General features: G+C 41.6%; 1 protein-coding gene across 3 annotated transcripts in view; it reads left to right on the top strand.

Annotated features, from left to right (window-relative positions):
• The window catches only part of YTHDC2 (YTH N6-methyladenosine RNA binding protein C2), a 274,280-nt gene that overhangs the window by 56,578 nt on the left and 197,750 nt on the right, over positions 1-19,952 (top strand). For all 3 annotated transcript variants that reach the window (XM_077462267.1, XM_077462265.1, XM_077462266.1), the window contains one exon: positions 6,937-7,103. In XM_077462267.1, the coding sequence (XP_077318393.1) occupies positions 6,937-7,103 (167 nt within the window). The remainder of the gene's footprint in view (positions 1-6,936; positions 7,104-19,952) is intronic.

Raw genomic sequence — 19,952 nt, 5'->3', positions numbered from 1 at the left:
TATAGGGGGGACAACACAATTACAGTACAGTAAAATACAAAAGGTACAGGAGGGACCTGCTCATTATTTTTTATCGATTTTATATAGCGCCAACAGTTTACACAGCGCTTTACAATGTATAGAGGGGACAACACAATTACAGTACAATACAAAAGGTACAGGAGGCCCCTGCTTGTAGAACTTGCATTCTAAAGGGAGGGGGGTGGTGGTACAAAAGGGAATAGCTGCAGAGAATGATTTGATGGGGGTGGCTTGGGGACAGTTAGGTGGGTGTGGGATAGGCTTCCCTGAATAAATTCGTTTTCAGGGAACTCTTAAAGGTGGACAGGGTAGGGTCTGAGCGGACAGACTGGGGCAGGGAGTTCAAGGATGGGAGAGGCTCTGGAGAAGTTTTGAAGGCGAGCATGAGAGGAGTTAACAAGGGAGCTAGAAAGCAGGAGGTCCTCAGAGGAGCGGAGGTGACAATTTGGGCGATATCTGCAGATGAGGTTGGTGATGTAGATGGGGGCGGGGTTGTGGATGGCCTTGTATGTTATGGTTAGCATTTTTAATTATTTGCTCATAGAGCTTACATTCTAAAGGGAGGGGGTGGTGGTACGAAAGGAGTTAATAAATATATATATATATATATATATATATATATATATATATATATATATATATATATATATATATATATATATATATATAATTTTTTTTCACGACTATGAAAGTCCTATATAATTTCATATTTTCCTTAACTAAGAAGATCTAAACCGTTCATTCATTTGTTAATATTTGTTGATATTAGATTAAAGAAACTTTCTAACACTGGGCCATGTTAAAATCCAGCTTTGTGAACTAATAAGACTGGGTCAACCCTGTATTACTGCAAAAATAGGGTTAGGTTTGGGACCTAAACTTTTCAAACTTGTCCCTAAAACTCAACCACTCAGAGCTTAGACGTGGATGATCAGGTGTCGCAATACACCATTGGTTGCACACTTTACCGCCACTTCTGCCTAGAGCCCATATATGGTACTCGGGCAATTCCTCTTGCCCTTTTTGCCACAAAGATTCGTTACAGGTTGGTTTACACCTGGGTTACGACGTATTCCTTCCTGACGGTTATCTTCTGTGAGTACCCCACAGGGGAATAGCCTCATTTGGAAAAGACAAAGTATGGAAACACAACTAGACAATAAGAAAAGCCAGACAATCGTCTACTCTACCCTGTGGATGTGGTAGGGCTCAGTGGCTGATCATATGATAAAGAGAAGAAGCTTCCCCAGAGAAAGAAAGGGTGTAGAAAAAGATACCACATATAGAGCCACAGAGATATAGTGTTTGAAATAATACCTAGTTATTTATAACAAAATAGAAATGTATTAAGTGTATGAATACACAATAGTTGATTACACAGAATGCAAAATCAATGAATCTCTACCATTCACCATCTAATGACAATGTTGTCAATGGCCAGACAAATACAGACAGACTAACATATAAGGGAACGTATTCGCTACACGTGCATAAATATGAGCCATAGAAATGCTATATGAATGTAAGCAATGTGGCAACATCAGACATATAGCCTGGCAGTCCTATTATGGAAGGATAGAAAAATAGCAAAAACTTGTATAACTCAGTCATTCAAAATCATACGATTTGGAAATTGACAAACAAAGCTTTTGATGGCTGTTGGGGGTATATGGCAAAGGGGTATTGGCATATTTTGTTTATAGAAAATTAATATCTATTTCATGAGCACTAAAATATGTTGAAATCCATAGCACACAGGAAAACTGCTTGTCCAGTGGTCATTAATTGCAGAGACCAAACTGACTGGATAACAGGAGCTTAGCGGGTAGGTTTTTAGTGTAATCTAACTTTTCTAAAAAAATAAATAAAATAGATTTTTATTGAACTTGTTTTTATCAAGCATACACACATCTGGGTTATGTCAATGTGACAGTCCCCCAGAAACAGATGGCCATGCAATGCCTAACATGACTATCCTAAGTCATCTGACTTTTGTAAATACCACAACTTCTTTTTAACCCCCTCCCCCTCCCTTGTCACAGCTCAGTGACACTGGTGGTGCTTCCTGGATTTATTCACAAGAAATGTCCTACTCCTGCAGATTTGTCAGTTCATTACATGGTCTTCGAGAAATGCAGTTGTTATTAGTTATCACTCTCTATAACTTTAGCTAGCCAGTATATGAATTACCTTAATACATTCATATTGTCTTATATCATGCTTTTCCATGATCCACATCCTTGTCTACCGAGATCCCAGGGTGATCACCTACCTAACCGTATTGTCAGATTCATACCAGGCCTTTCATACTTTTATAAAAAAAAATTCCCACATCCCCTAGCTCTTTATGCAGATTTATAATATGGCAACATAGTGTTGATCAACTTTTTTCAAAAGCTAATCTCTGCATAGTAAGTAATGTTCTCAGTGCCCTTGTTGGAACTATCTCCTCCACCAAGCCCAACAAACCCACTTTCACTGTCATTAGAATGGGCACCGATAGAAGATCTGAAATGCACGATGTGACTTCTTCCAGAAACTGTGCGGGCATAGCCAGAAAATGTGTTCAGCATTTTCCGAAGAGAAGGAGCGTCTCCAGCTCCCTGCTGAGTCATTTCCATATATCTTAGCAAGCCTAGCCAGCGTATAATAGCTTCTATTTAGAAATTTAAATTGTATCAATCTGTCCCTCACTGACACTAGGTGCCTAAAGGGTTGGGACCATAAGTTGTCCCAATCTTCCCCTTGTACATCCGGAACTTCCACCTCCCATTTATTTCTACAGTTGGTCACTGCCTTTGGTGTGTTTAAAAAATTATTTGTATGTTGAAGAAAGTGCTTTAGTTAAGTGCTCCACTGAGAGCATGGATTCAAGTGTCGATGGCAGGGATTCTGCTCTCTAAACTGCATCTGGTAAGCATGTTGGAGTTGAAAAAAATTCAAAGAGGTTTTGAATTAGGTTGGTCATATCTGGACTTCAGTTGGGAGAAAGTCAGGAGATCCCCATAGGAGGTAATATCTTGAAGTGTTTTGACCCCTTTAACTGCCCAAATCATAGGATCAAGTAAATTTATTGAACTTGGGCAACGCGTGATTCATCCATATTGGGGCAGACGGAGAGATCCCCCAGTAGCTGGAAGATTCTAATTTTACCGCTAGACCCCAGGCTCTAATAGTGGCCGTCATCGTCGAGGTGATTGGCAAGTCTGATTTGGTACCCCTAAACAGTGCTAAGCACAAGTTTTCGTAAGAGCAAAGATGGACAGCTTCCACTTCTGTGGCTGCCTCTCCTTCATCTGACAATAACCACCTACGGGCAAGCACCATTTGACCTGCTAGATAGTATTTATGCCAGTCCGGCACTGCCAGACCTCCCTGGTCCCCCAGTTTCTTTAGCACTTTAGATCCTATCCTAGGAGGTTTAGGTGCCCAGAGGAATGATCTGACAATCCCTTCTATCTGTTTTGAAGTATGATTTTGGGATCCACACTGGGGCATGTCTGAGGAAGTAAAAGATTACTGAAAGGACCTTCATCTTAAGCAGGCTGATTCTACCTATTAACCACTTTCAGACCGGACCAATTTGCTGGTCAAAGACCAGACCACTTTTTGCGATTCGGCACTGCGTCGCTTTAACTGAAAATTGCGCGGTCGTGCGACATGGCTCCCAAACAAAATTGACGTCCTTTTTTTCCCACAAATAGAGCTTTCTTTTGGTGGTATTTGATCACCCCTGCGGTTTTTATTTTTTGCGCTATAAACAAAAATAGAGCGACAATTTTGAAAAAAACGCATTATTTTTTACTTTTTGTTATAATAAATATCCCCCAAAAATATATAAAAAAACATTTTTTCCCTCAATTTAGGCCGATACGTATTCTTCTACATATTTTTGGTAAAAAAAATCGCAATAAGCGATTATTGATTGGTTTGCGCAAAAGTTATAGCGTTTACAAAATAGGGATAGTTTTATAGCATTTTTATTAATCATTTTTTATTATTTTTTTTTTTTACTAGTAATGGCGGCGATCTGCGATTTTTATTGTGACTGCGACATTGTCGGGGACCCATCGGACATTTTTGACACATTTTTGGGACCATTGTCATTTATACAGTAATCACTGCTATATAAATGCAGTGATTCCTGTGTAAATGACACTGGCAGTGAAAGGGTTAACCTGTGGGTGGCAGTGTAGGGGTTAAGTGTTCCTAGGGGTGTGTTACTAACTGTGGGGGGGTTGGGCTTTCATTTAGTGTACACTGATCTCTGCTCCAATCACATGGAGCAGAGATCAGCATCACTAGTTGCTAGGCAGAATGGGAAAATGTTTATACAGCATTTCCTCCATTCGGCCGCTCCGTGAGACGATCGCGGGGATGCCCGCGGCGATCGAGTCCGCGGGTCCCGCGACCGGACTCACGGGGGTCCCGACCAGCGCGGGAGCGCGCCGGCGGCGGCGCGCTCCCGATGGCACGGCGGCAACGAATATTGGACGTACATGTACGCCAATATGCCTGCCCGTGCCATTCTGTCGACGTACATCATCGTGCGCTGGTCGGGAAGTGGTTAAGGATAGTGGTAATTTGATCCAGGCCTGTACTTTGTTTGAGAAAGATCAGTAATGGTAGTAAACATAAGGAAAAGTCGTCTTGCACGTTTGCATTAATTTTCACCCCCCAAATATTTGAGAGATTCCATCCATTGTAATGGGAGGTTTGGGTCAGCCCTCTTTTGGCTTTTGGATCTAATGGCAGGATTGACGACTTGCTCCAGTTTACTCTTGGCCCTGAATTTGTGGCGAATTTGTCCAAAATTGCCCGGACTGACTACAAGGAATCCCCCGGTTTGTTGAGAAACAGGAGCATGTTGTCTGCATATAAGGCTAAGGTCTCATGAATTGTTGCCATCCTTCTCCCCTGAAGTTCCCCAGAAGACCTCGGGGCGATGGCCAGGGGCTCCATCGCCAGGGCAAGCAATGGGGACAACAGGCAACCCTGCCTAGTGCCCCTGCCCACTGCAAAGAAGTCGGTCACCGCCGACCCCAGTCTTACAGCCACTTTTGGGTTTTTATACAGCATAGATATCCATTTTCTAAATTGCAGCCCAAATCCCTTTACTTCTAATACCTTAAACATAAAATTCCAGAATCCAAGGTTTTTGCTATATCTATAGACGCTACAATCCTGGTATTGGAGTCAGTGGGTAGAAGTTGCATGTGAGTGTATAGTCTCCTAAGGTTTGTGTCTATCGACTTCCCCGGCATGAAGCTTGTCTGGTCAATGTTGACTATTGTTGGGATAACCCTAGCCAGTCTAGTCGCTAACAGTTTGGTTAGGATTTTTAAGTCCATGTTTAAAAGTGCTATGCGATGATAGGATGCACATTCAGTCGGGTCTTTCCCTGTTTTTAGTAAGAGGATCGCCTCCCACATGGAGTTTGGTAGGGAGGAGTTGCAGTATTCCAATAGCCAGTTAAATCTCATAGCCATCTGTTGTACATTTTCTGCAGAGAAATCTGCGGGAAACCTGTCTGGACATGGGGCTTTGTTGGACGGGAAGGCAAATATTGCCTCTGTACCTCCTTGATTGTTATCTTGGCTTCTAACATATTACAGTCCTCTTAAGACAGTTTCGGGAGAGGCAGCCTTGCTAGTAGTCTAATGCCCCTGAATCATAGCTGGGGATGGTTGAGTGTAAGGCTAAGAAGAATTCAATAAGCTCCTTCATAATATCAGATAGGTCAATGACCAAATTGCCCCCCTTGTCTTTAATTACAAGGATATGCATGATAGGGCGTTGGTCAGCCACCAACATAGCCAGGAGTTTACCATTCTTATCCCCTTCTGCAAACACTGTACTATTTTTGAGATTTCCGAGCTTGTCCGTCCTTTGACATGTAGTGCTAAGTGCCTCTTTGCCTCCAGCAGAGTCTCATATGGGGCACCAGTAGGGGATCCCGCATGAGCCCCTGCACAGTCCCTCTCTCGCTGTTTTAAAGTGTTGAGCTCCTCATGGTCATTAACCCGGGCTGTTTTATGCATCCCTTGCATCGGAGAAGGATCTGGCTACAACATTTATCTCTGTATCTGATTTTGTTTTTTTTTTTACTTCAAAACATCACCCTTCCTCTTCTTCTACTCCCATTTTTGAATTTGAGTAGGACCAGCATATCTCTATCCAAAAGAATTCTGACACAAAAGGAAATGAAGAGGATATTAAAGCAGTATTAGAAGAAGCTGTGGAAGACTTTTCTTCCCCAGACTGCAATATTAAAGAGGGTGGTTTCACAAAATAAGCTTACGAATGTTCAAAAGCCCATTGCCTCTGTCTGCAAAAACCTTGGCGTTGTGCTGCTGACACACCTCCATCTCTCCATGCCCCTTTTGGGTACAAACAAACCTGCAGAATCATTTAAAATATTACCTGTTTATAAACAGAATGTCTAAGATGAATAGATAACCTCAGAAACTATTTTCACCCCCCAGTCTTTGCGGAACACTCTCCAGTTCAAAAAAATTGGTGTAAAATAAGTGGGCTTTTTCTGTGGTTGATCATGCCATTTGTGTCCTGTATTGTAAAATTAAGATAAAAGGAATTTTCACTTATCTGTAAATTCCTTATCTTGGAGTACAATACAGGCCACAGGCTACCCTTCCGTCAATTTCTTGGTTTACTCTGCATTGCTTGCTCCAGAACGGAGGATTTTTGGCACCTAGGGGTCATGACTTCTAAAGCTTTTCCAATGTCCAATCACCTGAAGGTGCATGCTTATAACCCATGGTTTGTGAAAACTCTGCCTGTATCCTTTACTGTACTTCATGGTATGGAATGTGCAGACAAGTCAAAATTCCTTTTTGTTTCCCTGTTATGATTTTGAAAAGGTGAATTTTAACTATATTCTATTCCTTGTATTAGATCCCACAGTTTATACTGGATGACTGTTACAAACATGGAATGCCTTGCCGTTTATTCTGCACTCAGCCAAGGCGTTTGGCTGCGATTGCTGTTGCTGAAAGAGTGGCTGCTGAAAGGGGAGAGAAAATCGGGCAATCTATTGGGTTTCAGATCCGCCTGGAGAGCCGGTACGCCATTTAAAAATGAGTTGAGGATGTTAAAGTGCATCTCTGTCTTTAGTTAAAGAGAATTTTTCTTAAGATCAATTGTACACATTGCATTTATCTTTGCAATGTGAAATGCAGATTCTTACCTGCTGCAGTTCTGTTTAAAGTGATGGCACTCCAAATATTTAGTGGGATGTTCTGACTGCTATAATCGCATGTAGGATAATTTACAAGATCAAGAATTTCTGTGGGTAGCTAAGCATAAATGGTGTACAGAATGACCTGTGATGCAAGGGTAGGGATTTTCTGTTCATTTAAAATGCAACCAAAAACTGGAAGATTCTTCCTTGCAGTGGCACTGCGCTTGCAAGGGTTAAAGGATAAGTTCACCTTTTCAGAAAAAAGAATAAATGCACTTTTTTTTTCTAAGTAAAAAAAAGTGCATGTTATTTTTTTTGTTGCAGGAGCCTGTAAAGCATTGCATCAGCAATCAGCAGATTGCTTGTGTTATGCAGGTCTTCTGCAGAGCTGCCAGTGTATTAGCTTGCTCGTACCTCCGTGTTAGGAAGTCAATACATGCTGACAGGAAGAATGGATTAACTACCACAGCGCTGTGGTAGTTCATTGATAACTACAATGAGGAAAGTAAGGTAAGAGTACAGTAGTTGGGATTCTTGTGTAGTAATTGGAGAATATATCATGATGTACTGTGTGAGACCATAGAGCCATGGTGAGAAGTTTGTCCATCACACTGCTGATGCAACCTTTTGAGCGCACATTTATCTTTTTTATGTTTGTAAGACAGCCTTTGCGTTTACACCACACCATTTAGTCACTATGTAATCCACTCTGAATAGTTAAAACCTTTTAGAAAATAAGTACATTGGGACTAATTGCTACGACTGATAAATTGTGGTACTGGAACCTATTAATGCACTAAAAAACAACCAGAGATGGAAAAGGTGCAAATGTCATTCTCAAAGTCCAAATGTAAATAAGTTCACAATTGGAACAGCATAACAGTGAGTCCATACAGGAACAAAGATGAAAGATATCCACTCCACACCACGTGTCCCTGCTCCCCCATACGATGTACACTCAACAGCAATAATTGCCTCACACTCTCAGGTGTGTCAATTAGTCATTGTACCCCTCAGGGTTGTGGGAAATCCCAACGTCTCCTCCATTCTCAAGGGTTAATGAGAGACTCCCGTGTATATAAGATAAAAAGAACACTCCAATAGTGCAAATAACGTCTGATGATAAATTGAAATAAAAACCCATAAAACAGATCCACAGGTAATTGCACTCACATTTAATCAAACTTTAGCTCACATAGGTTTTGATCCTCTACAGCCAATCATGGCTCTGGTGGGCCCAAGGCAATTTGTCATTCTGACTTTGTCCTGGGATTGGCTGTACGTGTCGACAGGACAACCATTTTGATATGCGCCCCCATATGCAAATGACTGGACATTGCGCCGGCGTCCCTGCAGTTTCCCCGTGGCCATGATATAGCTGGTTCACACCATACAATCTTTACTGCAGTACAATGATAATGTATTTAAGCCAACAAAGATTGATATCTAATAAATAAAAAAATATATATACACACGAATATTGTCCAACAGACTAAAATGTTGACCGACTGGCCTATCTACAGCAAAGCGGCTCTACAGTAATGCAACTCTGGAAAAAAAAAAAAAAAACATAAAAACAACATAAAATAACTAAAGAGATCATAGATTATAAAATCCTCCCTATAATTCATTATTCCATATCTATATGAGTCCACTCCACACCACTTGTCACCGCTCCCCCATACTATGTACTCTCACCAGCAATAATTGCCTCACACTTTCAGGTTTGTCAATAAGACGTTGTACCCCTCAGGGTTAAAGCAATGCGGCTCTAAAATAACCAACTAAAGAGATCATAGATTATAAAATCATCCCTATAATTCATAAATTCTATATCTATACAGTACAAATGCATAACTATACAAAAAATCCTTAAGTTAAACATTTATAAAAGAAAACAGTTGAGATCAAACTCAGTATTTAAAACCTTTTGGGTGCCAAACATAAAAAAAAAAAATACTTTGTTTCTTTTTGAGAAAGATCTCTCACCCTGTTGGAACTTCTCCACGCTGGATATATGCAATCTATCCCACAAAACTGTAGTGTGGGGTCTGTATTCTGTTTCTCCCTAAACTGAAGGGATACACTGTGTGGTTTTTATTTTATTTTTTATTTATTTTTTTTACTTTTTTTTTTTTAATGTTGGCCACATGTTCTGCTATATGTACCTTGAGGAATCTTTTCGTCCTCTCCACATAATACAGACCACATGGACACCATAATAAATATACCACATGAGATTTATTACATGTTAAAAATTCATAAATATTAAGCACCCTACCTTCCCTATTAGAGAAGGTGGTGGGGCCCCTATCACTAGTTTTTACTGTCCTGCACAAGATACATGTTATGTTCTACATGCATAAAATCCCTTTTTGTCAAACTTTATTTTTTGTTGGCCTGATGTTTCAAGGATTTTTTTGACCACACGGTCACCAAAATTGGGTGCTTTTCTATAGATAAATTTGGAGCAAGTAGGTAATGTAATCCCAAATCTCTCTAGTCAGGCATAGAATATTCCAATGTCACTTGAAGATCTCTTCCACTTCCTTATTTTTGTAGTGGAAATTAGAGATAGACCCATTGTTGTCCAGATTGTGTTGTGCCCTCCTTATTTTTAAGACATAACTCCCTAGGTAACACCCCTACTTCATTTATAATGTTATCTAGAACCTCTGCATTATAGCCCTTTTCCATGAATTTGGCTTTCAAATGATTAGCTTGAATATAATAGTCTTCCTGTCTACTGTAATTGCATTTTACACGCAATATTTGACATTTTTTTTTTTTTTTTTTTTATTTATCCATACTGGGTGATGTCTGATATTGACTGACAAGTAACTATTCCTGCCCATGGACTTAAGGTAACCTTAATTATCAATTCAAGGCCACAACTTTCAACAGTGACATCCAAAAGATGTATTTTTGTAGTACTGACCTGGTATTCAAATTTTATTATTACAATTTAAATAAGATAAAAATTCATGTACAGAGTCTTCAGACCCCTTCCATATAAATAGGTAATCTATAAAGCCCTGATAAAATGTCAGCTGCAGTCTATAAGTATTAAATACATGCCTGTCTTCACACTCTGTTATAACAAAGTTGGCGAGGCTTGGTGCAAACTAACTTGGATATAAAAATGCCCTTGCTACCAGAAATAATTGTGAGCTGCAGAAATCAAATAGTTTACCCAGGAAACATTTTTGTGTATGTGGGATGTCATCCCGGTTACTCAAAGCCCAATTTAGGGCAAGTAGTGCATCATCATGTTGAATGATGGTATAAAGCGAGGACACATCTGCAGTCGCCAGAAAAGTGGGTGCAGATGGGTCCAATTTCACTTCATCAAGTGACTGCAGTAAGTCCTTCCTATCCTTTAGATAGGCTTTTGTCACCTGTTCACTGGGTTGGCTGTGTCCTCACTTTATACCATCATACAACATAATGCGCTACTTGCCCTAAATTAAGCTTTGAGTAAACGGGTTGACATCCCACATACAAAAAATGCTTTCTGGGTTAAGTATTAGATTTCTGCAGCTCACATAATGGCTATTTTTATACTTAAGTTGACATGGCTATGGGTGCAAAGTTTGCGCCAAGCCTCACCAGCTTATTTATGGCAAAGTGAGAAGACAGACATGTATTTAATACTTCTAGACCCCAGCTAATTTTTTTTTATTGGAGATTTATAGACAATCTCTTATTTAGATGGAGGGGTCTGAAGACCCTGTTCATGAATTTTTAGAGTATTTAAATTGTAATACTAACAATATTAAATTAGAATACCAGGTCAGTACTACAAGCATACATTTTTTTGAATGTCTCTATGGAAAGATGTGATCTTGAATTGATGACTAAAGTTTACTTTAAGCCCACGGACAGGAATAGTTACCTGTTGGTCAATAGCAGACATCGCCCAGTATGGACACATTATTTGGGTAAAACGCAATTGCAGTGGACAGGACTATTATATGCAAGCTAATAATTTGAAAGCCAAATTCATGTAAAAGGGCTATAATGCAGAGGTTTTAGATAACATTATAAATGAGGTAGGTACTTTACCTAGGGAGTTATGCCTTACAAATAAAGAGGGCACAACACAGATCTTGAAGCGATATTAGCATATTCTATGCATGGACAGAGATTTGGGATCGGTATTACCTACTTGTCCCAAATTTATCTATAGGAAAGCACCCAGTTTTGGTGACTCTGTGGTAAAATAAATTCTTGATGCACCAGGCCAACAGAAAATCCATTTTGCCAAAAAAGGGATTTTATGCTAATGGTATATTTATTATGGTGTCCATGTGGTCTGTATTATGTGGGGAGACCGAAACACTGTTTTGTGGGATAGATAGTGTATATCCAGCGTGGAGAGGTTCCAACAGGGTGAGAGCTCTGTCTCAAAAAAAGAAACTAAATGTATTTTTTAATGAATAATTTAATACCCAAAGGGTTAAATATTGACTTAAATCTAAAAATATTTTTTATAAATAATTTTTAACTTAAGGATTTTTTTTTATAGTTATGTATTTGTACTGTATAGATATGGAGTATATGAATTATAGGGAGGATTTTATAATCTATCATCTTTTTCTTAATCGTACATCATAGGGGACAGAGCTTCAAGTATTTACTTAGTGGGTTATAGTCCTACCTTCAGGTGTTGACACTGGTATAACCAATACAGGAAGTTGACTCCCCTATATAACCCCTCCTCCTTCTAGGAGCACTCAGTTTTTTCGCTAGTGTCTAGGGTGTTGGTCACGAGTGAGGAGCTCCAGGGAGGAATCCATGCTGGATTTAAATAAACCTCCACAACCGTATCCATCCTCACCACTGAGGCCTTAAGATGGTACCTGGACCTCAATTCAAGAACACAGTTTTGCCTGTAAGCTTTTCTCTGAGAGCTGGACCCTAGGAACCAGGACTCTTTGGTCTTGCTTCATTACCTAAAGTTGTCCTGAGGGGTGCTATACAAGGCCCAAAGGAGCGGAAACCCTATTAAAAGGGCCCCGTCTTTGAATGTTTAAACTACGCTGCCCGCTGTGATGGGTGAAACTTGGATCTGTCTGTTAAATCAGCAGTATCCTGCAGCGAAGACTAGGTAAGGGAAGAAGCTATGTTTTTTTTTTTTTTTTTTTTTTTTTTCTTTCAATGTGCCTTAAAAATGTCTCCTCTATAGGCAGTAACTTACACTACCTATGTATTTGTCTTAGTGCAGCTCTGTCTCGGAACATGTGTGGTTACAGCGGCAGAGGGGGTTGTACCCTAAAGTGGAACTTCCGCTCATCGGAACCCTCCCCCCCTCCGGTGTCACAATTGGCACCTTTCAGGGGGGAGGGGGGTGCAGATACCTGTCAAAGACAGGTATGTATGCCCGGAAGTGGGTGTAGACTCCCACGGGAGTCTATGCCTCTTCCTGTCCCTGCGCGCTGTCTTCTGGGACACACACGGGTCCAAGAGACAGCGCGGACAATTCCTATTGCGCTGCTCAGTAGGAAACCGGGAAGTGAAGCCGCGGCGCTTCACTTCCTGATTACCTCACCTAGAATGGTGGCGGCAGCAGCCGAGAGCCGAGCGATTGCCGGCAGCCGAGAGCCGATCGTAGCTGGACCCTGGGACAGGTGAGTGTCCATTTATTAAGTCAGCAGCTGCAGTATTTGTAGCTGCTGGCTTTTAATATTTTTTTTTCCACAGTGAAATCCCTCTTTAACCACTTAAGTCCCGGACCAATTTGCAGCCAAAGGACCAGGCCCCTTTTTGCGATTCAGCACTGCGTCGCTTTAACTGACAATTGCGCGGTCTTGCGACGTGGCTCCCAAACAAAATTGGGGTTCTTTTTTTTTCCCCACAAATAGAGCTTTCTTTTGGTGGTATTTGATCACCTCTGCAGTTTTTATTTTTTACGCTATAAGCAAAAATAGAGTGACAATTTTGAAAAAAAATTTTTTTTTTTTTACTTTTTGCTATAATAAATATCCCCAAAAAATATATAAAATAACATTTTTTCCTCGGTTTAGGCCGATACGTATTCCTCTAAATATTTTTTGTAAAAAAAAATCGCAATTAGCGATTGATTGGTTTGCGCAAGAGTTATAGCGTTAACAAAATAGGGGATAGTTTTATAGCATTTTTATAAATTATTTTTTTTTACTAGTAATCGCGACGATCAGCGATTTTTATTGTGACTGCTACATTATGGAGGACACATCATTTGTGACACATTTTTGGGACCATTGTCATATATACAGCAATCAGTGCTATTTAAATGCACTGATTCCTGTGTAAATGACACTGGCAGTGAAGGAGTTAACCCCTCATTGCCCCCTAATGGTTATGTGTGACGTTGTGTTTTCTTTTTAATTGTAGGGGGCGTGGCCCGGCATGTGAGGTTGCTGATCGTCTTTCCTATAACAGGGAACAGAGGATCGGTGACAGCCACAGTAGGAAGCACAGGGAGAGGTTTGTTTACACAGACCTTTCCTCGTACTTCAGCTCTGTGACCCGATCGTGGGACACAATCGGCGATTGGGTCCGCTGGTCCCGCGGCCACGGTCTTGGAGCTCAGGACCAGGTCGGGGATGGGGAGCACCACCGGCGGCGTGCTCCTGACCCATGGCTGGGCACTTAAAGAGCAATGTACCAGTATGTGCTTGTGCCCAGCTGTGCCATTCTGCCAATGTATATGTGCAGGAGGTGGTCCTTAAGCAGTTAAAGAGATCTTTTGGGTTTTGGTAAAAATACAGCAGTTACTAATACAGAGATGTGTATAAACTTCTATATGGGCGGTGGCTGAATGGTTGACGCATCGGCTTTAACTGTAACTGTGTGTTTTAATTACAACCCAGCACTTCCACCTAGTAACATTGGTAAACTGTGTCTCTGTGGTTTTAAAGACTATAAATCTGCTGACAGAACCCCCCCTCTTACAGCGGTATATAGTGTGTCCACAAGTTAGATACTCTCCTTACTTTGTGTTGGCTGTACGGGTCCCTAGCAGGGCAGTGTAAATGCCGATCCCTGTTTCAGGCGGCTTCCGAAAGGAACGGCCAGCGTCACCTTCTCCCTTCAGGTCTGCAGTAGCAGACCCGAATGTCGTTCGCGTGCGCACACCAGACATATTCAAAGAGAAGGGCGGGTAAGCCTAAGGACGCAGAGGGATGTGTCCGCAAGGTCACGTGGCACTGTGTATGGATGTAACACACACACACACACCCCCCCCACTCGCAGCATATCTGAGGGGGAAGCGCTGAGGATGCCAATCACGTTCCACGTAAGGCTTTATATCATGGACACGCGTTTTCAGAGATACCTTTTAACTGAAGCGAGGCAGTCTGTCACACTAGGAGACACCAGAGTGCTGGGCAAGTAAGGGTGTAGAGAGGCATTTCCAAAAAGGAAAAACTATTGTTACTAAAGAACTGTTAATTAGTGATATGCTCTTTTGCAAGAACTGTTGTCAAGCAAATATTTTGTGTGTACCTCTGCTTTGTGCTTAGCACTATGTCTTCCAGACCTACCATAAAGGTACCTAAGGTATCGCTCCCAGGCACTGGGAATCCCAGTTATGCCTCCATACTGTCTTCCTCTTCGTAGAGATCAGACCTGGCAAGCCAAGGTGAGTCATTGGAAGTTAGCGGTGGTGCAACTGCTTCACACACTTCAGCCCCTTTTATATGTGACTGAAGATGCATTTTCCTCTGCCTTGCAAGGCTTAGAAGGAAGATTAGCAGCTTTAATCGTATCCTCCATCCAAGTGGCTAGGAACTGTCCTAGATTCCCCTCCCCTACCTTAGACTGTTTACAGTCAGTGGAGGGTCCAAAAGAATTATGGAGACAGGATGGGGTATTTCCCTTAGATGATCGGGAGGAAACGCAAGCCGATTATTCCTCTGAGGAGGAAACAATACTTGAAGTTCCTACTTAACAATCTGAAGTACAGAGCCTTACAAAGATGGTTCGCTCGGCTTTCATGCTACCCCTAACAGAGTTAGCTGAAGGTCCGGTCTCCTCCTTGGATTCCTTGAAGCCTTTGCATGCGTTTACCGTCAAAGCATTACTGGAAAAACGTATTTATACAGAATGGGATCATCCGGATAAGCATTTTTCCCCTCCAAAGAGATTCTCAAGTCTCTGTCCTATGGAAGAAAAACTCACTAAAAGATGAAAAGTTCCAGCAGTTTACTGCAATTTCCAATGTGAATAAAAGTTTAACTTGCACAGTGGACAATGCACCTATGCTTAAAGAGCCAACAGATAAGAAGTTAGAAGGTCTGTTTAAAATCCTTTTTTTTTTTTTTTTTTTTTTTTTTTTTTATTCTTTTCTTAGCAGGTACTATTGCTCAGCCTGCAAATGACAGCTATAGGCATCTGTCAGTCCTTAAAGACCAGTTGACAGATGCTCTCAAATGAGCTCCCTGCACAACAAGCATGGGAATTAACCGGGCTACCTAAAGCATTATGCTTTGCTATAGATGCTATGAAGGGTTCTATTCACCAGGCATCACGCCTTGTGCTTGTACATATGCAAAGAACCCTTTGGTTAAAGGGTTGGTCAGCTGAAACACCTCATAAGAACCTTCTAATTAGAATGATTCTTTGGCGATAATTTGGATAAATGCATTCAAACAATTTCTAGTGGAAAGAGTACTCTTTTGCCAGTCAAGAGAAAATATAAGCGTCCTTTGTTTAAACTGACTTTTTTCACCACGCCAGGGGCATCCACCTCTTGGCAGGGGCGACAGCCTCCTCCATCTGACTCTACAGGAAGAGACCAGGGTCAAACCCAGGCACAAAGGAAGACCTGGGGCAGCAAGTCTACAAGGCAGAATACCAAGACCTCCTCATGAAGAGGCATCACCCCTCACCAAGGTGGGGGGGAGATTTCTGAGGTACTCAGAAGTCTGGCAAAGGTAGATGCAGGACAAATGGACTCTCTCCACAGTGTCTCTAGGATACAAGCTAGAGCTTTGAGAGTTTCCACCATCTTGTTTTCTGAGATCAAACGTTCCCAAGGATCCAGGGAAAAGGTAATCCCTGTTGCAAGCATTGGATCGATTATTGGCTCAAGGGGAGATGAGACATTCCCAAATAAGAGCAAGGTTTGGGGTTTTACTCAAACCTATTTACGTTGCCAAAGCCAAATGGGGATATCAGACCAAGTCTAGATCTATGGAATCTAAATCGGTTCCTGAAGACCTTTCGCATGGAGTCAATCAAGTCAGTCATTTCCATCCTGCAAGGAGGAGAATTTCTGGCATCCATCAACATCAGAAATGCATATCTGCATGTCCCTATATTTCCTCCTCACCAGAGGTTTCTGCGTTTCGAAGTAGAACAGAAGCATTTTCAGTTTGTAGCCTGGCCCTTTGGGGCTTGCTACAGCACCTCGGGTATTCACAAAGGTTACTAGCAGCTTCACCTCTAGCCAGGTTAAGGGCACAGGGCATAACTATCTTGGCTTACTTAGACGATCTGTTAATAGACCAGTCAGTGGCTCGCTTGAAGCAAAGTGTAGCCATTACAAGCAGTTAATTGGAAGGTTTGGGTTGGATTCTCAACCTAAAAAATCCTCCTTAAAGCCATTAAGAAGGCTGAAGTATCTGGGCCTGATCATAGACACAGCCCAGAAAAGGTTGTTCTTGCCTCCCGCAAGGATCAGCTCCATACAAGAGCTGGTGAGGATGGTCAGGTCAAAGAGATCCTTCAATTCGCCTTTGCATGAGGTTGTTGGGGAAGATGGTAGCTTCATTCAAAGTAGTTCCCTATGCCCAGTTCCATTCGAGACTGTTTGTTTATTTTTATTTTTTTTTCAAAACCGTATCCTGTCTGCTTGGAACAAAACGATTCAAGCTTTGGACTTGCCAATGTGGCTGTCCCTATGAATGTCCCAAAGCCTCAGTTGGTGGTTACTGTCTTGGAACTTGCTGAAGGGAAAGTCCCTCAGACCATTATCTGGAAGGTAGTAATGAAAGATGCCAGCCTTTCAGGCTGGGAAGCAGGAGCCTTGCCCGTCTACATCCTAGAGATTCGGGCAATGTATCTGGCTCAAAAAAACCTGGACCTCCAGGTTAAAGAGTTGTCCTGTCAAGATCCAATCCGACAATGCCACAACTGTGGCATATATCAATCGCCAAGGGAGCACCAAAGGTCTGTCAGCTGAGAGAGAGGTGAACCAGATTCTAACTTGGACAGAAGAGAATCTCCCATGCCTATCTGCACGTTTCATTCCGGGAGTAGAGAATTGGCAGGCGGACTATCTAAGTCAGCGGCAGTTATTCCCGGGGGAATGGTCTCTTCGCTCCGAAGTGTTTTAGTCTGTTTGCCAAAGATGCGTTGGTGATCCCGTGGCATCAATTCTCACTGATCTATGCTTTTCCCTCGATTCAGTTGCTATCTCGAGTTATTTGCAGGATCAAGCTGGAAAGAAAGTTGGTAATACTGGTAGCACCAGCATGGCCCAGAAGGCCACGGTACGCAGAGATCATAAAGATGGTAGTGGAGGGTCCATGGTCCCTCCCACTAAGGCCAGACCTGCTATCTCAGGGGCTGATATTCCATTCTACTTTACTAACGTAAAATTTAACGGCTTGGCTATTGAGACACACATTCTGAATAAACGTGGGCTTTCCAGGTCAGTTATCTGTACTTTGATTAATGCTAGGAAGCCAGCTTCTAGAGCTCTATATTATAGATTCTGGAAAGCCTATGTTTCCTGGTGTGAATCCAAGGGTTGGCACCCTCAGAGATATATTATAGGCAGAATCCTTGCTTTTCTACAATTGGGCGTCAAGATGAAGTTAGGTATTATTTCAAAGACCGCTTGCTACACATTCTTTAGTTTGGGGTTTTATGCAAGGGGTGATGCAGATTAATCCGCCAGTTAAATCACCTTTAACCCCTTGGGACTTGAATTTAGTTTTCAGTGTTACAAAAACCGACATTTTAACCATTACAGCATGTTCCCTTAGTCCTTCTGACTAGGAAGCTGATGTTTTTGGTTACTATATCCTCAGCAAGGAGGGTTTCAGAATTGGCTGCTCTTTCTTGTAAAGAGACATATTTGATTATTCATGAGGACAGAGTGGTGTTATGTCCTCGTCCAGGCTTTTTGCCAAAAGTGGTTTCAGGTTTTCACCTGAACCAAGATATTGTCTTGCCATAGTTTTTCCAAAACCATGTTCCTGGGAAGAAAAGTCACTACATTGTCTTCATGTAGTGAGAGCAGTGAAGATCTATTTAGAGAGAACTGCTCCGATTGGTAAGACTGACGTCTTAATTATTCTGCCAGAGGGTCCTAAAAAAGGACAGGCGGCGTTGAAATCCACTGTCGCTAAGTGGATTCCGCAAGTTATAAATTTAAACTTATGATTTAAATGGAAAGATTCTCCCTTTTTAAGTTAAGGCGCACTCTACCAGAACAGTTAGTGTTTCTTGGGCAGTGCGTCACCAGGCCTCCATGTCTCAGGTTTGCAAAACCATAACTTGGTCTTCAGTAAATACATTTGTAAAACTTTATCAATGTAAGATGGAATGAGGATAGCGCCCTTTGGTGCAGCGTGCTGCAGGCAGCAGTGTAAGTCCTCAGGTCTGGGGGTTAGCCTATGGGTTGTTTTGTCACTCCCCTCAAGTAGCATTGCTATGGGACATACCACTAAGTAATTACTTGAGGCGCTGTGTCCTATGATGTACGATGAAGAAAATTGTATTTTTTAAAACGGCTTACTTATAAAAATCCTTTTCTTGGAGTACATCATAGGACACAGAGCTGCCGCCCCTCTGTTTTATGAGGTGAGAGTATATTGAATAGAAAATGGAAAAACTCTGGACAGCCGCACTCCGAATCGAATAAAGTAAACCGTGCCTTTATTTTCTCTAATGAAAAACCTCACATCACACAAATCACAGCAGCAAAGGGAAAAATATAGAACAAAATTGCTAAAGCATTTAACGCTGAAATTGGCGCTTACTCATAGCATTTTCCATTTTCTATTCATTTGGTTGTACAATCAGCATGCACCTGGGACCCCTATTTGTCTGGAGGACGAGCAAAGCTTTTTTTGGTGTACTGGCCTGGAGCGGTGGATATCTATCTTCCTTGCTGAGAGTATATTGCTTGGCTACAAAAACTCCTGGAAGGAGGACGGGTTAAATATATACCGGAGTCAACTTCCTGTATTGGTTATACCGGTGTCAACACCTGAAGGTAGGCCTATAACCCACTAAGTAATTACTTGAGACTGTGTCCTATGATGTACTCCAAGAAAAGGATTTTACAGGTAAGCTGTTTTAAAAATCCTATTTGTTTTTTTTTTTTGTTTTTTTTTAAATTTTTTTAGAGCAGTGTTGCTGTAATGTAACCCTGAGGGGTATAATGCCTGAATGGCAAACCTGAACGTGTGAGGCAATTATCGCTGTTGAACGTACATCGTATGGGGGAGCGTTGACGTGGTGTGGAGTGAATATCTTTCATCTGTGTTTCTGTATGGACTCACTTTTTTTTAATTTTCCAATTGTGGACTTATTTACATTGGACTTTTTGCACCTTTTCCATCACTGGTTGTTTTTAAGTACATCAATAGGTGCCAGTGTAACAACATATTCAGCGACCCATCGCAGTTTGCTACGGAAGTGACGTTCCGACGCCGCCATCTTGGTACACCCCACACTCGTCCACAGTAAGCACACATTAGGAAGGGAGAAGCAGACATGTTACACCCAGGGG

This window comes from Lithobates pipiens, unplaced genomic scaffold (genome assembly GCF_037356315.1).
Source record: "Lithobates pipiens isolate NorthernLeopardFrog02 unplaced genomic scaffold, aLitPip1_a1.2 Scaffold_3, whole genome shotgun sequence".
NCBI classification, from domain to species: domain Eukaryota; kingdom Metazoa; phylum Chordata; class Amphibia; order Anura; family Ranidae; genus Lithobates; species Lithobates pipiens.
This window is presented reverse-complemented; position numbering and strand designations above follow the sequence as displayed.